Below are 19970 nucleotides of genomic sequence, written 5' to 3'. Positions count from 1 at the left end.
TCTTTGTCTCAAAGTCTATTTTGTCTGATATTAGTACAGCAACTCCTGCTCTCTTGTGGTTACTGTGTGCATGGCATATTTTATTCCGTCCTTGTCCTTTCAACCTATTAATGCCTTTGAACCTAAACTGTGTATCTTGCAGACAGTATATAGTTGGATTTTTAAAAAAAATCTGTGCTGATCTATGCCTTTTGATTAGAGCATTTAAACCATTTGAATTTAATTTAAAGCAGGGTTTATACCTACCATTTTTCTGTTTTCTATAATCCTGTGTCTTTTTTTGTTCATATAGGAATATCTATTCTAAATGCTCATAACATAAATGTTTAGGGCTCAGTCTGGCTCAGTCAGTGGAGCATGTGACTATGGATCTTGGGGTTATGCACTGGAGCCTCACATTGGGTGTAGAGATTACTTTAAAAAAAAAAATCTTTAGGGCGCCTGGGTGGCTCAGATGGTTAAGCATCTGCCTTTGGCTCAGGTCATGATTCCGGGGTCCTGGGATCAAGCCCTGTGTCGGGCTCCTGGCTCAGCAGGGGGCCTGCTTCCCCCTCTCCCTCTGCCTCCCCCCTTGCTCATGCTCTCTCTCTGTGTCTCAAATGAATAAATAAAATCTTTTAAAAAAACTTAAAAAAAATGTTTACTTCTCCAGTATTGCCTTCTTTTGAATTATTTTCAAGTGCACATTTTAATTCTCTCATTTCTTTTACCACATTTAGTTATAATTCTATTCACTCCCCACTTTTGATGATTTTATGTCCATCAACACAGATTTATAGTTATATTTTTTATGCTGTTTGTTCTAAATCAGAAAGAAAAAAGAATTATAAATAAGAAATACAGTGTATCGTCTATTGTATTTACCCATGTAGTTATCTTTGCTAGTGCTCTTTATTCCTCCTTGTGGATTCAATTTATTTATGTCTGGTGGGTTTTTTTTGGGGGGGGTGGGGGATTCTTTAATTTCAGCCTGAAGGACTCTCTTTAGTAATTCTTGTAGGACAGGCTTCCTCTAAAGAAATTGTTTGTTTTGTTTAAATCCTAGAATGCCTCACTGTTCCTTCATTTCTGAGGGACAGATCTGCTTGACATGGAATTCTTAGTTTTTTTCCTTTGAATACTCTGAACAGGTCAGGAGTGCCTTGGTGGCTCAGTCAGTTAAGCATCTGACTCTTCATTTTGGCTAAGGTCATGATCTCAAGCCCTGCATCTGGCTCCATGCTGGGCGTGGAGCCTACTTAAGATTCTCTCTCTCCCTCTGCCCCTCCCCATCCGTGTTTGCACGTGCATTCTCTCTAAAAAATACCCACCCAAACCTCCAAACAGGTCATTCAACTGCATTCTGACCTCCATTGTTTGTGATGCTATATCAGCTGTCAACTTTATTGAATATCCTTTGTACATGATAAGTCAGTCACTTCTTTACTGCTGATTTCAAGATTCTCTCTTTTTCTTTGGTACTAACAGTTTGTGATCTATGTAGGTATGGATCGCTTTGAAATTTATTCTGGTTAGAGTTTGTTAAGCTTCTAGTAGATTAATGTTTTTCATCAAATTTGGCAAGTTTTTGTCATTTCTTCAAATATTCTTTCTGTCCCTTTCTCTCTCTCCTCCCGTACAAGGACTTCCATTATGCGTATGTTGGCATATACTTGATGATGTTCCACAGGTCTCTGAGGCTCTGTTCATTATTCTTCATTTTCCCCCGTTATCTAGGCCAGATAACCTCAATTCACCTATCTTCAATTTTGCTTCTTGACTCTTCAAAGTCAATTCTTTCTTTTATCTGTTCAAACTTGCTGAGCCCTCTAGTGATTTTTTTCATTTCTTGTACTTGTCAACTCCACCATTTCTATTTTGTATATTTTTATAACTTCAATCTCTTTATTGAAATTGTCTATATGGTGACACACTGTTTTATACTCTGCTTTAGTTCTCTGAATATATTTAAAAAGCGGATTTAAAGTCTGTCTGGTAAGTCCAACATCTTGGCTTCTTTACATATTTTTTATTTTTTATTTTTTTCCTATGTGTGGGCCATACTTTCTTTCCATGTCTTGTAATTTCTTCTTGAAAACTGGACATTTCAAATACTATAATGTAGTAACTCTGGAAATCAGATTCTTCCCCTTTTCAGGGTTTGTTGTTATTGCTATTTCTTATACTTGTTACTTTTTGTTTAGTGACTTTTCTGAAATGATTCTGTAAGATTTGCATCCTTTGTTGCATGTGGCCATTAAGTCTATGTGGTTAGCTCAGGGTTAGTTCATGCCTAGACAGAGATATGCTTAAACACCCAGGACCAGTAAGTCTCCTAGTCTTTGCTGAGCGTGTGACTGTGTGTTTATGTTGGGACACACGTTCAGGAATCAGCCAGGCAAGTGACAATGCTTCTTGATTGTGCAGAGCCTCAAGGTCAGCCAGAATTGAGAAATTAATGCCTTCTTAGGTCTTTCCTGGGCATAAGCACAGCCGTACACAGCCCTAGGCATGTCTGTGGCCTTCTAGATTTCCAAGAATATGTCAGAGCTTTTCAAAACCCCTATGAATATCTCATTCCTCAGCTTTTCCTTTTAAGCTTTTTAGTCAGTTTAGTTTGCCCCCATAGTATGTACCACCTCAGGCAGCCTCTGGGGAAAAGGCTTTCAGCTTTTTAGACTGGGCATAGTGGTAAGTCAGAAATAGCCCTGCAAGTGGGATCTTCCATGAAACCACCAAACAGGACAAAGTAAGACAATTCTCTGGGAATGAAGCTTTGAAGGAGCTCCAATCCCAATCTATTCCCTCTAGTGGCTGTCAGGCTGCTGGTTTTCACTGTGATTGCAGGCACTTGGTTTTCACCATTACCATCGAGCTGAAGAGGGATATGTAACAGGGAGTGCCATGAACCTTACTGTTCTGATATTCATCTGTTTTTTTTTTATTGCTTTAAGCAATTGCTTTAAGCATCTGCTTAATTTCCACAGTCCTGAAAATTGATTCTGATAAATTTTGCCAGTTGTTTTGAAGGTCCTTACCCTGCCCTTTTTGATGTTACTCAGGTTTTCTTTTTTAAAAATGCTAATAAGCAAGTTTACCAACTAATTTTGGCAATTGTGTGCTAACAGCAGCTACAGCCACCATTAGAATAAGCACGTAAGAATGCTATCTCCTAAGATCATTTTAATCAAATGAAATCCACACTAAAGTTAGGCTAATAGTTTAGGCTACTGACATGCATAGAGAATTTGCATAGAAACTGGTAAGAAATTAAGAGATCAAAAAAAAAAACCACTCATTAACATTGCTTTAATATAGCAAAAGGCATTTCCAAGGTCAGATGAGGACAAAGGAAAGGGGAGCTACGTCATCAGGAAGCAGTGCTAGGGTTTCTCTGGGAGTACAATCTTGAAACCCAAGAAATCCTCCTCTTTCCCTGCACTTACCATCTCTGAATTAAATAACAGTATAAGGTCTTGTGCCTTGCTTACCCTCTGTAGTCCTAGATTTCAGAAGCTCCATGAGAACAGGTACCCTGATCTGTCCTGTTCACAATGTAACTCCAAGGCAAAGTTCAGTCTCTCACATAGTGGAGTATTAGAAATATTTGATGAATGAGTGATGACGCTGACAGCCAGAATCAAGCAGCCTCAAACAAAGAAATAGGAAAGGAGTTTGTGACCTTGGCTGAGAAGCCTGTTGGGAAAAATACCTCATTACTTAGCTTCCCCCAACTTTGGCTTCTCAGTGGAGTCTGAGGCAAAAGCTGCTCACCCTCGCCCAGGCTCTCAACACCTGACCCAGAGATAGTCTGTCAGGTAAGTAAATGCCAAACACCATAATAAGAAATTCATGTTAAGAAATTCAGACAGTGGGGCGCCTGGGTGGCTCAGTCATTAAGCGTCTTGCCTTCGGCTCAGGTCATGATCCCAGGGTCCTGGGATGGAGCCCCGCGTCAAGCTCCCCGCTCCGCGGGAAGCCTGCTTCTCCCTCTCCCACTCCCCCTGCTTGTGTTCCCTCTCTCGCTGTGTCTCTCACTGTTGGATAAATAAAATCTTTAAAAAAAAAAAGAAAAGAAAAGAAATTCAGACAGTATCATAAGCAATCAATCCTAGAAAAGCTCCTATTTTTATGTGAATTTAGTGTCGCATTTGCTTCCAACACAGTATTTAGGGAAAAAAAGTTTTTGTTTTTTTTTTTTAAAGATTTTATTTGTTTATTTGAGAGAGAGAGAATGAGAGAGAGAGCACGAGAGGGAAGAGGGTCAGAGGGAGAAGCAGACTCCCTGCCGAGCAGGGAGCCCGATGCGGGACTCGATCCCAGGACTCCAGGATCATGACCTGAGCCGAAGGCAGTTGCTTAACCAACTGAGCCACCCAGGCGCCCTAGGGAAAAAAAGTTTTAATACCACATTTATTTGGCTCCAGAATCCATGTTTTCTCCACTAAGCTGCACAATCCCTGGCTCTTTAGGTTTATTCCTTTTGTAGAAACAAACACAACTGTCAAAGAGCTCAACTGATATCCTTTCACAGTCCCTGAGCACGGTTCTTATATATGTCAAGCAATTTTCTGATTAGAGTTTAGCTTCTGTGGTAAATTTCTTTTAGGAGAATGGTGCCAACCATGCCAGCAAGAGACTCTGGTCTCTGTGGCATTTCTATTTCTCTCTGTAAACTGGCATCTAGTTTTTAAGTGTCACTCTCCTGTGAGCTGGGTTAACACAAGAGTCTCCCACCAAAAAGCAATCAAATCTGCCCCCGCTCCCCTCCCCCGAATGAATATATGAACCAAGGCTGAGGAATACTGTGAGGTCTCATGGCAGTCAGCCAGTTCCTGGGGACACCACTTTCAACTCTCAGCCCACAGACTCTGAAAGGGTGCCCAAACTGCACTACAAGCTGCCTTCACCTACGACGCAAACATATGATATCTTATTCTGCCTTCATAATCAGAGGGAATGACACCTTAAAATAACAGTAACATGCATCTGAAACTCTTGTCAACACAAAACTAAGCACATCATCCCTGATGGGTCACGTCCAGGAATGACTAGGCTAGAGACTAGATCCACAGGAACAGCAGGACCCTCCCCTTCACCCCACAGTAATCAGCAGAAGCCACGGAAAAGGATGCTGAGTCCAGGATCAATCCCAATTCCAGAGTTACCCTAGTCAGAACACAAATTATTCCATCAGCTTCTTCATTTGTAAAACACAATCAACAGATGGCCTAGCTATTACTTTTTAGTATCATCTCATTATTTTCATAATGTTAAGAAAACAAATGGATATGACCGAAGCTTCCTCTATCTGCCTGGATAGAAAATGAGTCAGATCCAGGTTCCAATACCAACTCAACCTTGTCCCCCGTTGTAGCTATGAGACCCTGAACAAAACACTTTCTCAGGGTCCAAGTTTCCTTCATATATAAAATGACGATGTTGAATTCAATCGCTTTAAACATTATGAAAACATTTAGAAGGCCAAATGTGAAATTGAGTATTTCAAATAAAGCAGGAGGAAGTTAAAAAACAGGCAAGGCATGGCCAGTGGTTATTTTTCATAGTAACCCTGTCAAGACTTGACAGCTAAGCTCTTCAAAAGGCAAGTTCAAATGAAAAACTATGGAAGAAAATTATTTTCAACTTTGCAACACATTCTCAGGTGAAGAGGGCTGGAATGTTTCCCCGCTTAGTCAGATAAGCTCTAAATTAATTCACATTTTACTTTTCACAAGGCTTCTCTAAATCCAGCCTGCCTGTCTTCCAAAGTCTACTGCACCATTACATGGGATGCCAATGAACGATGGATACTGGGTAATTGGACTGTGGACTTTTAAGTTAAAAGATACACTTTTTTGATATGCAAATGATCTAAAGAAGAGCCAGCCCCCATAGAAACCATTGCCAACAAATCACCACCTAGTTTTCAAAGCACATCAGTGTAACTTATTCCCTCAATGACTCTGAAGTAAATAAGGCAAGCACTTCTATTTTCATCTGACTTGTAAGGAACTGGGGGTTCAGAAAGACTACCTAACTTGCCAAAAGTCATTGCGTCAAGCCTCGGCAGCACTGGGGGCATAACCAGTGTTCCTAATTCCCAACCTGGCACTAATCCCAAGATTTTAACAAATTTTTACCTGGCACCATCTGTCCTCTGAGACCCTGCGGTTCTTGACCTGCGTGAAGCAGACCCCCTCCTCCTCCTCGATCTCACTGGTCCCACACTGTGGTCTGAAGGGGGTCTCAGGAATTCCAGCATGCCATGAAGTCTCTGCAGTCCACTGATGAAGGTGTTCATTGAAACCAATGAAGACACTGGGATGGGGTGGTTAACATGAGATTGCTGCCTATGTTCCTCTGAAGCCCCTGGATTAATGTTCTCCACACGATCTTCTCCCAACAGCTCCACTTCCTCTGTCAGGTCAACAGACACCTGTGAAGCAGGCTGGAGCACGTGCAGTCCCACTTGGCCGCTGGTCCCTTCAGCAGGAGCAGGCTGGGGCAGGGGTGGTCCTCCTTGGCCACTGACCACTTCAGTAGGTAGAGGCTGGAGCAGGGGTGGTCCCCCTTGGCCGCTGACCACTTCAGCAGGAACAGGCTGTTCTGCAACATGATGCTCTAATTGCCCGTCAAGATTATATTCCATTGCTTCCTCAGCCATCTCTGGAGAAGTAAGATTTGTAAAAAATATCAGTAAAATAGATAAAACATGCCATATAGCTGGTATAATCATATCTAAGTCTTCTAGAACTTCTGTTTAAGGTCATTCTTGGCAAAACTGAGAATCTTAAAATAAGCAACTAAAATCTCTTTAAGTCAGAAGTGTTTGGTAATCAGTAACTTTTTTCTCCATAATAGGTACTTATAACTAGTTTTCCAGTTTTCCCTTTGAAAACATGAAGGCAGGTGATCATGGGATTACCTTTTTTTTTTTTTTTTTAAGATTCAATTTATTTATTTGACAGAGAGAGACACAGCGAGAGAGGGAACACAAGCAGGGGGAGTGGGAGAGGGAGAAGCAGGCTTCCCTCTGAGCAGGGAGCCCGACGTGGGGCTTGATCCTAGGACCCTGGGATCATGACCTGAGCCAAAGGCAAGACGCTTAACAACTGAGCCACCCAGGCGCCCCATGGTACTATCTTCTGTAACAGAATAATCTATGAAATAAGGAGACTGAACTTTTGTAACTGAAAGTAATTTCCCAGACCTCTAGCAGTTCTCTGTGACCCCAATACAGATATTTACCAAAATATATGCTATATTTGATTTTAGTCGGCATAGGCAATAGTCATCTTTCACAGCACCAAGTTACTAAGGATAAACAAAGAAAGCTTTTTATAGTTGCAAAATTAACTCAATACTAACTCAAAATAGAAATTTACCTAATTTCTCCAAAAAGGCTGACCAAACTTTATTTGCTCTGTCCTTTCCAGTATTTTTGTTTCCCATCACTAACGCTATTGGTTAGTCCATTTCACAGGTATTTATCAGGCACCAGGCATGTCCCCTTCATTGTTTCTTGTCTCTAATTCCATGATGTTAATCCATTCAAGAAATATTTATTAAGCACCTGTTAAATAGTCAGATACCCCACAGAGATAATGACAGGATAAAACTGCGTAACATATTTTACATTCTAGCAAATGGGAAAATAAATAAATGTGGAAATTATACATTGTGATATGTGGTCTTGGGAGTAGGAATCAAGGAGCACCATTTTATTTTATTATTTTTTTTTAGTTTATTTATTAACTTTTTATTTCTGCTAAATCAAGAAAGCTTAAAGTAAAGAAGGGTGTTGAAATGGTAGCACGTGTTTGGTAGTTACAGCAGACGGTTATGAGTATTTGGATCAAACGTGGACATACGAATGATAAAGCGAACTCTTACTGAAAACTTTCAAATTCTCTCTGATGCTCCCATGGCGAATCTTTCTCTGTGGAAACCCAGTGGGTGGACCCCTTCTCTCAGTTTCGGTTGCATTCAACTCTGCAATGTGTTTCATTACATCCCATGTTGTCATTTGGATGTGGTTTTTAAAATTTGGTCCAAAATTTATCATAAATTTATTTCTCCAATGAATAAAAAAAATAATCAAATGGGAAAAGTCAGGTTCTTGGGAGATAAAGCCATTTGCAGCCTTGTTGGTCTGGGTTAAAAAAAAAAAAAATCTTACATCTTATCATGGATGTTAAATATGCAATTTTTGTCCTGAAAGACAGCTGATCAATTGTTGAGATCTGTTGCTTGAGTTAACGGCTTAACATCATGGAAATGGTCTTTAATTGACAGTATCAATTATATAAAGAAATATTATCACATCCCATTATTTCGAAGATTCATGTGAGAATCTTTCCCTCAACTATGAGGGAAAAGTTTACTCAGCTTCACTGGGGAAATTAGTCTTGTATACACGGCTCATATTTTATTTTATTTTTAAGATTTATTTATTTATTTGAGAGAGAGAGTGAGAGAGAGCACAAAGAGGGAGAAGCAGACTCCCCACTGAGCAGGGAAGCCCAATGCAGGGCTCGATCCCAGGATGCTGGGACCATGGCCTGAGCTGAAAGCAGACGCTTAACCGAATAAGCCACCTAGGCGCCCCAAGGAGCACCATTTTATAAAGTCTTTCAAAAAGAGTGAAAGTTGAGCCCAGGCGTGAAGGATTAAAAGAAGGTGGCCATATGAAGAGCCAAGGAAGAGTTTCAGAAGGAAATCAGTACAGAGGTTCCTGATGAGCATGAGTTTGGTGCAACTGAGAAACGGGGCAGATGCAATGAGCACAGGAAGAAAGACTGGAAGTATGGGATGAGGCTGAGGAGGCAGAACACTAACACAAAAGGCTTCAGTAAGGAGTTTTTTCTGTGTTAGGAATGGACTGCAGGGGAAGCAAGACTGCAAGCAAGCCAAGCAGTTCACAGGCTCCTTGTGGGGGTGTAAACCAGTGGTCAGAGGCTTGGGCCAGAGTGGTAGCAGGAGATGGAAAGCAGTAGACAGCTTTAAGAACCCTAAGAATAGACATGCTACTTAAAATCACAAGATAGATTAAACTACCTACGGAACAGAGATAGAAGAATATTGGGCCAAGGACTCAAGCCTGAGACACACATTATAAAAGGCCAACAGTTAACAGGAAGAGAATCCAGAGCACTGTGAAGGAGGAGGAAACCTGGGAGAGCACGGGCTCTCAAGAATTCTCAAGAATGGAATGGTCAAGTGAGTCTAGTACAGAAGAGTGATCACTACATTTAACAACATGGAGATGACACACAGCCTAGAAAAGAGGAGCTTCCCTGAAGTGATGGGCCCAGAGGCCAGACTGGAGGGGGCTGAGTAAATAAAGGGAATTCCAATAAACATGGTGGATGAATGAAGCACACTTATCTTTCTTTTTCTAGTCATTCCTGAAAACCAATGAACATGACACAAACCCCCAAAGGCATTAAAGAAAAGGTAAATTACAAGACAAATTCAAACAGGTATGAGATAGGCAATTCTTACTGGAACCGTTAACTTCTTAGTAGAGCTGAAAAGATCCAATCCACAAGTGCCTGCAATGAGGGGGGACTGTGTGCTCCTGAGAAGCAAGCTGATTCTCACTGAGGGGACTGCAGAAACCGGGCACCACAGAGGGCAGTGCTGAAAGATGGGAGCTGAAAGAGAGGACTGGTTGAAAGCCTGTCTCAAGTGAACAAAAAGCCAGGCAAACAAACACCTCCTCCGCGAATGCTGTAGAAAACTGGCAGTTTGTGCCAGACAGGATTAACACCAGAATGGTACAGCACAGCAGTGAAAATAAGGAGTTAAGTGCAAGTCTACACACTGAACAGTGTGAGACCCTTCCAACTCTTCTCCCCAGCTTTTTTCCCTGCACAAATCCAGGGCACAATATTCTGGTTTATACACATTCTCTACCCAAGGCAGGAGATTAGAGGACTGTTCACTACAGAAAATCACCTCAAGAAAAAAGATCTATAAATAAAATACTGACTATTGTGAATCGCCCCCCCCAAATGGCTGAGTCTCTGCCCATCTATTTAACAGTAAAAGCCTACTGGTTGATAAGGTTCAGCCACTCATACAGAGCTTCCAAACTGCTTTCTGGGGGAGGAAGGGGGCCCTCCTTAAAAAACAAAGAGCCAAGGCTCAATTGACATTTGAGCAAAGCCTCCAACATGAGACAGACCAAAGCAGACAAACAGAAGAAACTTGGAGGGAAGAAGAGAAAACAATGCAAGAAAAACTGTAAAAAACAAAAACAAAAACAAAAAACTCCCTCAAACTTACAGGAAAAGAATGCCAGGGGAGAAAAGGACAAATCAGAAAACAAGAAAGAGCTCTTGGAAATGAAAAATGACAGCCAAAATAAAATATTTAATAGAAGGATTGGAAGAGGGGCACCTGGGTGGCAGTCCGTTAAGCGTCTGCCTTCAGCTCCAGTCATGATCCCAGGGTCCTGGGATTGGGCCCTACATCGGGCTCCCTGCTCTGTTGGGAGCCTGCTTCTCCCTCTGCCTGCTGCTTCCCCTGCTTGCGTGTGTGCGGGGGAGCGTGCTTGTGCTCCCTCATTCTCTGTCAAAAAAAATCTAAAAAAAAAAAAAAAAAGGATTGGAAGATAACGTCGAGGAACTCTTCTAGAAAACAGACTAAAAGACAGTCAAAAAGGACAATAATAAAATTAAAATTCCAAGCCAGGATATTTGATTAACTGAACTACCAGAAAGAGAACTCAAGAAAGCGGAGAAGAAAGTAAAACAAAACCTCTGGTCAAGACGGAACCGTAAGCTCTCGTCCCATTAAGAGCCCCAACACAGTAATTCTTCAAAATTACATCAAACAGAAAAAAGCAGGTTATAAAGGAATCCGCTATAATCCCATTTTTAGGACACTTTAAAACATGAAAAACCATGCTATCTGGACTTACAAATATACAACAGTAGTATGAAACAAGCGTGGGCATGAAAAATACCAAATTCTGGAGAAGGAGAGTTCAGATACACGTGGGGCTTCAACTATGTATTACTTTTATTTCTTAAAAAAAAGGATGCAATTATAATTATAGCAAAAGGTCAAGGTCAAGAATTGTTAGATCTAGATGGTGAGTGCACAGGTCTTTTTATTTTTTTTAAATCATTCTCTGTACTTTTCATTATGGTTAAATATTAGAAAGGAAATTTCTCCCCGTCATAGGTCTGTTCTGATTAGAACAATAAGGCAGACGGCCGAATCCAACCGGTTCATCTCGGTATCCTCCAGAGCAACAAGTACACAGCAGATGCTTAAATACCTACAGAATTATCCACCATATACCTAAAAAAAGAAACCAAAACAACCAACCAACCAACCACCCCCCAACATCTAAGAACAGCATCGGATAAAGACAGATCAGATCTAGGAGAGAGAGAGAACATTTTCATCCTGGCAGAAAAGTTCTATGAAACAGCGGCGGTCTAGAGCAGAGCTTCCCGATCAATGCGGGGAAATAAATATCCTCCAGCCCTTGGGCTAGCCAGGAGTGATCAGAGCCAAAAAGACTGTCGGCCGGGCACCCCAAGCCTGGAGCAGCCTTGTCCTTGACCTCGGCGTGCCACACAAACGCTAGCCTCCCACTTGTCATCTTTCCAACTTTGGTTAATCAGATCAATGTCCGCACCAGGCGGGAGGACGACAGCCGGCGATCACCCAGATAAGGGGCCGCAGCACCGAGGCGAGCCAACCTCGGTTCAAATCCCCGCTCTGCCGCGTACTACCTGCGGCACCTTAGGCGGGTTTCCTAGCCTCTCTGTTCAACTTGTTCACTACTAAAACTGGGATGATAAAAGTATTTACGTCACAGAGTGGATAAGAACAAACATCAGGTTCCTCGGTGAACCGGAAAGTAACGCAACAAACGGGCGCTCAGCGGGAGAGCACTTATATTTGCACAGGAAGAGTTGGAAGACTGGCTCAAGAGAGCGGCCTGCGGCGAACTCCGCTCCTGCCTTCGCCCTCCCTCCCCCGCCCCCACCTTGGGCGCCTTCCCCGAGCAAGCCCGAAAGAGCTTGGGTTTGGGCACCACGGGCCCGACGGTTGGGGCAATCCGGAGCGGCCGAACCTCCCCAGGCCGCCGGGTTCGGTACCCGCCCGCAACTCCCCTCGTGGGGCGTCCCCGGGCCCCGCAGCCAGGGATCAAGCCCGGGAAGTTATCCTGGAGCCAGAGGCCCAAGGCCTGCGCAGACGCAAGCGCCCGCCTCACCTAGAGCCGGGAGGACGCCGTGAGCTTGCAAAATCGCCGCGGTCCCAGCAGATTTTTGGAAGAACTCGCACAGACCCGGGCCAACAGCCACTTCCTGAGCAGCTCAAGCGGCCCGCCTGAGTTGCGGGCGCGGCCTGCTCCTATTGGGCAGCAGTTCTAGACGGCGGCCAGTTCCCTGTCGTCTTCTTCTTTAGGTCGCCGCTGACTGAAAAAGCGGCTCTCTCATTGGCTGATATTTCGTAATCTGACTAGGCGGGACCACGCGCGAGAGGCCCTCGTTCAATTGGTAGAAACCTTCGCCAGTCACCTCGTGCCCAGCCCACAAGGAGAAAAACAGAACCAGCGTTTTACCGCTCTTTATTTGAACTTTCTGGCGGGAGAAAGTTGTAAGAAAAAGATCTCTTCGGATCTTTCCGGAGCCTGAGGCGTGGGACAGTCGCGTTCCTGTATATCCTCTGCTGAGGTGGAAGAGCTCATGGAAAACAACTTGCCTACACCGTCTCTTTAATCCCAAACCATTGCAATAAATTGCGTGCTACTCTATCGTCACATTACTTGACAGCAAACTTTTTTTAAGAATCTCACTGAAAGTCGAAATCTCACTTCTAGGAGTAAGACCTAGAAAATCTAAACCTCAGGCAGAGACGGCACATTGCCAACATTTTATTTGCTCAGCTGTCAATTCTCAGGGGAAGTGATGGCATAAATAATTGTAAGTCGTGGATAATCAAATATTTTCTCTGAACCTGTTACCAAAGTCAGCATTAGCATTTTTACTTTTTCTTCTTTTCCTGCCATCTAAGGGCCCTGCTACTGAATTACAGCATGGCTAATAGGAGAAACGAAACTTTCTTTTGTAAACAAACAGGTATGTTATGGAATAGAATGAAAAACGTCTGTACTCATATAAATCCTGCATGTTCAATACAGAAATATTAGAGGATGCAGAGAAGTGAAAAAGAAAAATTGTGTCTATCCCAGAGAAGTCATTATTAACTTCCCTTAAAATCTTCATCTACCTAAATACAGTGTTTTAATCTTAAAATGTATCTTGAATTCCTTTCCATGTTAATGAATGCATAGGCACATCATCAAATACTGAGTGACTCTTTGAAAAGAATTTAAATAAAAATAGGTAAAATATCACATGGTAGAAAAAACTGGACAACAGTTATGGCTACTTGGTGAGAAGTATACAGAATGTTTCTAAATGATTCTGATATTCATTCACGATCCACCTAATGGCCATGTTTACTAGCTAGGAGAGGAACAGAATACAGACACATGCCAGAAATTTATAGTCTTGTCTCCAACTACCAAAAGTTATATATAGCTAGAGGGAAAAGGTGTTGGCTGTGTTCCATTTTAGGGGTGACATTCCCACCTTTATGGGTGATTAGTTGAATACCAATGTGTCTACTGGCTCATTTGTAAAAAGACTGAAAAATAAATGCACTAAGGCTCACTTCATAGAAAGTTGTTTGGATGGAGGTCTTTTTCTTTTTCTCCACCAAAAGACAGGACTAATGAGTTCTTCTATACTGCATAATAGTAATTAGAACCTGCATGTATAATTTAAAATGCAAAATTTGAAAGAATTGTCAAGGTTAAACAAAAGATGCCAAAGAAAGTTTTATACTAGTGGAAACCTTATCCTCCCACTCTGGGAAGTCATTAATTTTCCTCTATCATTAGGAGTACCATTCATTCATTCACTCATTCATTCAGTCTACAAGTATTCAACAACTACTGCAATCCTGGCTCTGGTCTGTATGGTATGGATATAGTATATAAGACAGGGAAGACCTTGCGACGCCTGAGTGGCTCAGTCTGTTAAGCGCCTGCCTTCAGCTCAGGTCATGCTCCCAGGGTCCTGGGATGGAGTCCCACATGGGGCTCCTTGCTCAGCGGGGAGCCTACTTCTCCCTTTCCCTCTGCCTGCCATTCCCCTGCTTGTGCTCTCTCTCTGACAACTAAATAAATAGAATCTTAAAAAAAAGAGAGAGAGAGAGAAGACCTTGACCTAATAGAACTTCTATCCTCCATGGGGCACCTAGGTGGCTCAGTTGGTTGGGCTTCCGACTCTTGATTTCGGTTCAGGTCATGATCTCTGGGTTGTGAGATCGAGCCCTGCATGGGGCTCGGTGCTGGGCATGGAGCCTGCTTAAGATTCTCTCTCACCCTCTCCCTCTGCTCCACCCTCTCCATGTGTGCTCTCTCTCAAAAACAGAAAAAAGAAAAAGAATTAGCATCATAAATGATGTTTGGAGATAGGAAGGTAGAAACAAAACAAAAAGGTGGGAATTTCACTCCTAAAACCAGAATAAAGACACAAGTCATAAAAACAAAACAAAAAACCCTTCTATCCTCCTAAGGAGAGGCAAATCCTAAACCAGTAATCAAGAATAAATAAGGTAATTTCAAGTAGTAAGTATCATAAGAACAGTAAAACAGAGGGATATGAGTGGGAAGTGCTCAGGAAAGCTAGTTTCAATTGAGGGATTCAAGCAAGGACTCTCTGAGGTGCTGATATTAGAGCTGACACCTAACTACCTTAGAGAAAAGTTTGAGAAATGGTGTATAGTCAATAAATGACCATAATAAAAAATAGAGTAAGTTAAGTGCTGTGATAGGCATGGTAGTGGCCCAGATAATGCAACTGGATAGGACTTCAGGACACTGAGTTCTCCCTCTCCTCCCCCAGCCACCACTAATATCTACAAGGTGCTGCCCATTTTTGGATCTCATTTTTTTTTATTATTTAAAAAAAAGATTTTATTTATTTACTTTAGAGAGGAGGAGGGGGAGAGGCAAAGGGAGAGGAAGAAAATCTCAAGAGACTCCAACCAGAGTCTGGAGCTGGTCAGGGGCTCTATCCCACAACCCTGAGTTCATGACCTGAGATGAAACCAAGGGTCTGACACGTAACCGACTGAGCCACCCAGGCGCCCCGGATCTCATTTTTTTGCGTGGCAAAATTAGGTACCTGGACGCAGATGAAAACCTCTCTTTGTTTAAAGTGCAGCAAATCTGTGAAACTACAAAATGATGCAGAGCTTCAAAGCAGATTGGGGAAAAAGAATGATCTCCACCAAATGCTGACAACCAGAAGAATGTTCGGTCCTTAAGTCCTTTGGCTAATTCCCATATTAAAGAGATCATAGGCTTAAATGTAAATTCAAGAACTATAAAACTTCTGGAAGAGAGCAAGAGAAAATCTTCATGACTTTGGGTTAGGCAAAGATTTTTTAGATTTGACCCCCAAAAGCATGATTCATAAAAGCCAAAATTGATGAATTGTATTACATCAAAATTTAAAACTCTGCTGTTCAGAAAGACATTGTTAAGAAAATGAAAAGATGACCTGCATACAGGTAGAAAATATTTGCATATCATTTATCTGATAAAGGACTTGTATCCACAATATATAGAGAACTCTCAAAACTCAATAATTAGCAAAACAACCCAATTTAAAATATGGGCAAAAGGGGAAGCCTGGGTGGCTCAGTTGGTTAAGCATCTGTCTTTGGCTCAGGTCATGATCCCAGGGTCCTGGGATCAAGTCCGGCATCAGGCTTCTAGCTCAGCCTGGAGCCTGGTTCTCCCTCTGCTCCTCCCCCGACTCTTGCTCGCTTGCTCTCTCTCTCTCTCTGACAAATAAATAAAGTCTTTACACAAATAAAAAAAAGTAAAATATGGGTAAAAGATTTGAACAGACACTTCACCAAAGAAGATGTATAGATAACAAATTAATTGAAAGGATACTTAACACTATCATTAATCATTAAGGAGACGCAGATTAAAGGCTCAGCGAGATACCATTCATTATGTACTTATTAGAATTGCCAAAATTAAAAAGCCTGGCCAGGCACGCCTGGGTGGCTCAGTCGGTTAAGCGTCTGCCTTTGGCTCAGGTCATGATCCCAAGGTCCTGGGATCGAGCCCCACATCGGGCTCCCTGCTCCGCGGGAAGCCTGCTTCTCCCTCTCCCACTCCCCCTGCTTGTGTTCCCTCTCTCGCTGTGTCTCTCTGTGTCAAATAAATAAATAAAATCTTTAAAAAAATTTAAAAAAATAAAAATAAAAAGCCTGGCCATACCAAATGTTGGCAAGGATATAGAGGAACTGGAACTCTCACACACTGCCAGTGGAATGGAAAATGGCACAACCATTTTGCAAAACAGTTTGACAGTTTCTTAAAAAGGTAAATGTACACCTATCATATGATCCAGCTATTTGTTTCTCAGTATTTACCCAAGAGAAATGAAAGCATATGTTCAAATAAAGACTTATACGTGAAAGTTCATAGCAGCCTTATTTGTAATAATCAAAAATGATAAACAACTCAAATTTTCATCAACAGGCAAATGAATAGATCAGTTATGTTAAATCTGTACATTGCAATCATTTCCAACAGTCAAAAGGAATAAATTGTCACGACCTGCAACTACATGGATGAATCTAAAAATAACTATACTGAGTAAAAGAAAGCAAACTTTTGCACACCATATAATCTCATTTATATAAAACTTTAAAATGCATACTAATCTATAGTGACAGAAAGCAGATCAGTGGTTGCCTAGGGCGTGGGGGGAGTAGAAGGCAGTGATTATAAAGGAGATTGAGGACACTTTGGGAGTTGATGGGTATATTCATTATGTTGATTGTGGTGGTATATACATACATCAAAACTTACCAAATTGCACACTTTAAGTATTATAGTTTATTTTGTGACAATTACACCTCAAAAATCAGAATTGGCAGGAGTGGATTTTATGAGCATAATGGAATTTTCTGGCATGATGATAATGCTTATTCTCTTGATGGAGTTCGGATTATTCATGTGTACATACATACATTTGTCAAAATTCATCAAGTGATGTATTTAGAATTTGTGCATTTCACAACAATGGAAAATTTACCTGCCTGCCCCCTCCAAACCCATAAACAATTATTGAACTCCAGTTCGTGATAGAAATGCTGAAGTGTTTAGAAACAAAGTGTAGTGATGTCTGATATTTCCTTTTAAATGCATAAAAAATAGGATGGAGTAGGGGCTCCTGGGTGGCTCAGTTGGTTAAGTGTCCAGCTCTTGGTTTTGGCTCAGGTCATGATCTCAGGGTTGTGAGATTGAGCCCCATGACTGGCTCTGTGCTGGGTGTGGAGCCTGCTTAAGATTCTCTCTCTCCCTGGGGTGCCTGGGTGGCTCAGTCATTAAGCGTCTGCCTTTGGCTCAGGCCATGATCTCAGGGTCCTGGGATGGAGCCCCACATCCGGCTCCCTGCTCGGCAGGAAGCCTGCTTCTCCCTCTCCCACTCCCCCTGCTTGTGTTCCCTCTCTCGCTGTCTCTCTCTCTGTATCAAATAAATAAAATCTTAAAAAAAAAAAAAGATTCTCTCTCTCCCTCTTCCTCTGCTCACCCACCTCCCCCCGCCTCGATGCTGCTCACATTTGCCCATGCACTCTCTCTCTCTTAAAAAAAAAAAAAAGGATGGATTAAAGGATAGAAAGAGGCATGGATATATGGGTAGGTATGTGCTAAATATAGTACATTGCTAGTTGTAGAGTTTAGGTGATGGGCATACGGGTGTTCAGAGTATAACTGTACTAACTTTTCGGTGTATTTGAAATTTTTCATAAATAATGTTGGAGAAAAAATTAGGTACAGGGCCTTAGAAGATATTCTGTGCAAGAGAAGGACCCTGAATATTAAGTTGTATTAGTTTCACAGTGAATCCACCTCTGCCTGTGGGTCTGCCAGAGTATAAATAATAAATCTACAAGAAAGACTTTTGTTGCACTCCTACAGCAAAGACAACAAAGGCTCTTAAAGATGAAAATAGTAGTACCTGATAAGCTCTAGAAAAGAATATATATATATTTTTAAAGTAGACTCCACGCCCAGCCCGGAGCCCAACACAGGGCTTGAACTCACGACCTTGAAATCGAGACCTGAACTGAGATCAAGAGTCGGACACTTAACTGACTGAGCCACCCAGGCATCCCAAAAAGAATAATTCTGAATGTTCAACATGTCATATTTATTTTTCCCCATTTTTACTTATAGAAAAAATATGTTCTAGGTTTTAAAAAAATCAAGAATAAGTAAAAGGTAAAAAAAAAAAAAAAAGAAATCAGCCATAATTTTATTCCCCAGAGATGATTACTAGAATAGAATATAAGCTCTAAATGTGTTTTGTCTGTTGGTTCTTCAGTGATTGGAACGATGCCCAGCACATTTGCTGTTGAATGAGTTGGGATGAGTCCTGGGGAAAAAAAGCAACATGTAAAGGTAAGTGTTAGTGTACCCTAGGTACAAATGGTACACCATGAGCAAAAGTGTAAGAATTTCGGAACAAATGGGCCCCATGCAGGAAACACAGGAGACATACATCTGAGTCTGGCAGGGTTTAAAATTTGAGAGCTCCTAGGCTAACATATTGTGTTTGTCCTCTACAGCATTAAAATAATTTTTAGATGCCAACCTTTAAAAAGATGAACAATTTACAGAAAAATATGAATTTTCAGCTTTTTTTTTTTGGCAAAATAGAAAGCTCTGGAAACACTGGAATCTCATTCCTATGTGATAAAAATAGGCTGGAGCAGAGTGGAGGCTGTCTCTTCACAAAGTTCATCTGTTCACTGAAGTCCCTTCCAGGCAGAGCTTACTCATTTAGATCCCCCCCTAGACTCTTTAGGCAACCAGAGTTTGCAATCTCTGGTAGGAGAGCTCTGGGACCTAATAGCGGAAATCAGGTTTGAGTCCGAGATATAAGGCCAACTGTTTCCAAAGGAAGACTTTGTACCCATTTCTATGGGCTAGAGGAAGGATCGAACAGTGTTTGCTCAGTTACTACCCTTGTGTAGCAATTCACCCCAAAATTTAGTGGTTTAAGACAACAATTTACTTAGCTCATGTTTTTGTATGCGGGCAATTTGGGCTCGTTCAGCTGTGCGGTTCTTCTGGTCTTGCCTGGACTTGCTCGTGTGACCGCTGCTGGTCTGGCCGGTCCCGTATGATCTCAGCTGGGGCAGGCTCTCTCTGTTCCATGTGGTCTCTCATCTTCCAGCACACTAGCCCAGCTCATTCATGGATGAGCAGGGCTCCAAGAGAGGGACTGGAAGCTTGTAAGGCCTCTTGAAGGCTAGGCTTGGAACTGGAATACCGTCATTTCTTCTACATTCTTTTGGCCAGAGGGAGTCACCATGCCAGCCCAGATTCCAATGATGGGGAGGTCGACCCCACTTCCTCATAGGAGAAGCTGCAAAGTCACATTGCCAAGTGGGGTGGATATGTTTTGTAAAATATCTATCACAGTTACTATCAGAGGTGTAATTTTGACCATATCCTTTGGAGTGGGAGGGAGTCTGTATGACCAGAATTGTTTTCTGTTTGTAACAGGGAGGTCCTGCCTCCCTGTACCCACAAATAACTCCATGCCAAAGGATATGAGACAGAAAGATGCCCAGCTTATGCCTCTTCCCTGTTTCTTGTCCAGGAACACTCCTTAGTTTCCCTTTCAAATCACAGCTTAGTAAAAGGTAGACAATTTCTTTAAGATTTCTGTGAATGAATGAACAGAAAGTTAGGCAATAGCAGAGACCAGAGAGCCCAGCTAAAAACAAAAAGACATTTCTACACTGCACAATAACGTAGAAACTGCATTCCTCTTGGTCTGCCTGGAGCCTAAACCACCATCTGCATTCATGTCTTTGTGATATGAAGTTCCTTCTTACTTGGTCAACTTTTA

General features: G+C 41.9%; 1 protein-coding gene across 2 annotated transcripts in view; it reads right to left on the bottom strand.

Annotated features, from left to right (window-relative positions):
* RFWD3 (ring finger and WD repeat domain 3) overlaps positions 1-13178 on the bottom strand; it is a 47167-nt gene extending 33989 nt beyond the window's left edge. Inside the window, exons 1-2 of one of the 2 annotated variants that reach the window (XM_025888933.2) lie at positions 12221-13178; positions 6123-6648 (exon numbers count right to left, since the gene is read on the bottom strand). In XM_025888933.2, coding sequence (XP_025744718.1) covers positions 6123-6646 — 524 coding nt within the window. In that variant the 5' untranslated portion in view covers positions 6647-6648; positions 12221-13178. The remainder of the gene's footprint in view (positions 1-6122; positions 6649-12220) is intronic. The other variant, XM_025888932.2, reaches the window with a different exon arrangement.
* Positions 13179-19970: the final 6792 nt, after the last annotated feature.

This window comes from Callorhinus ursinus, unplaced genomic scaffold, assembly GCF_003265705.2.
Source record: "Callorhinus ursinus isolate GAN/ISIS: 27379988/994484 unplaced genomic scaffold, GSC_fseal_2.0 scaffold37, whole genome shotgun sequence".
In the NCBI taxonomy this organism is placed as follows: domain Eukaryota; kingdom Metazoa; phylum Chordata; class Mammalia; order Carnivora; family Otariidae; genus Callorhinus; species Callorhinus ursinus.
This window is presented reverse-complemented; position numbering and strand designations above follow the sequence as displayed.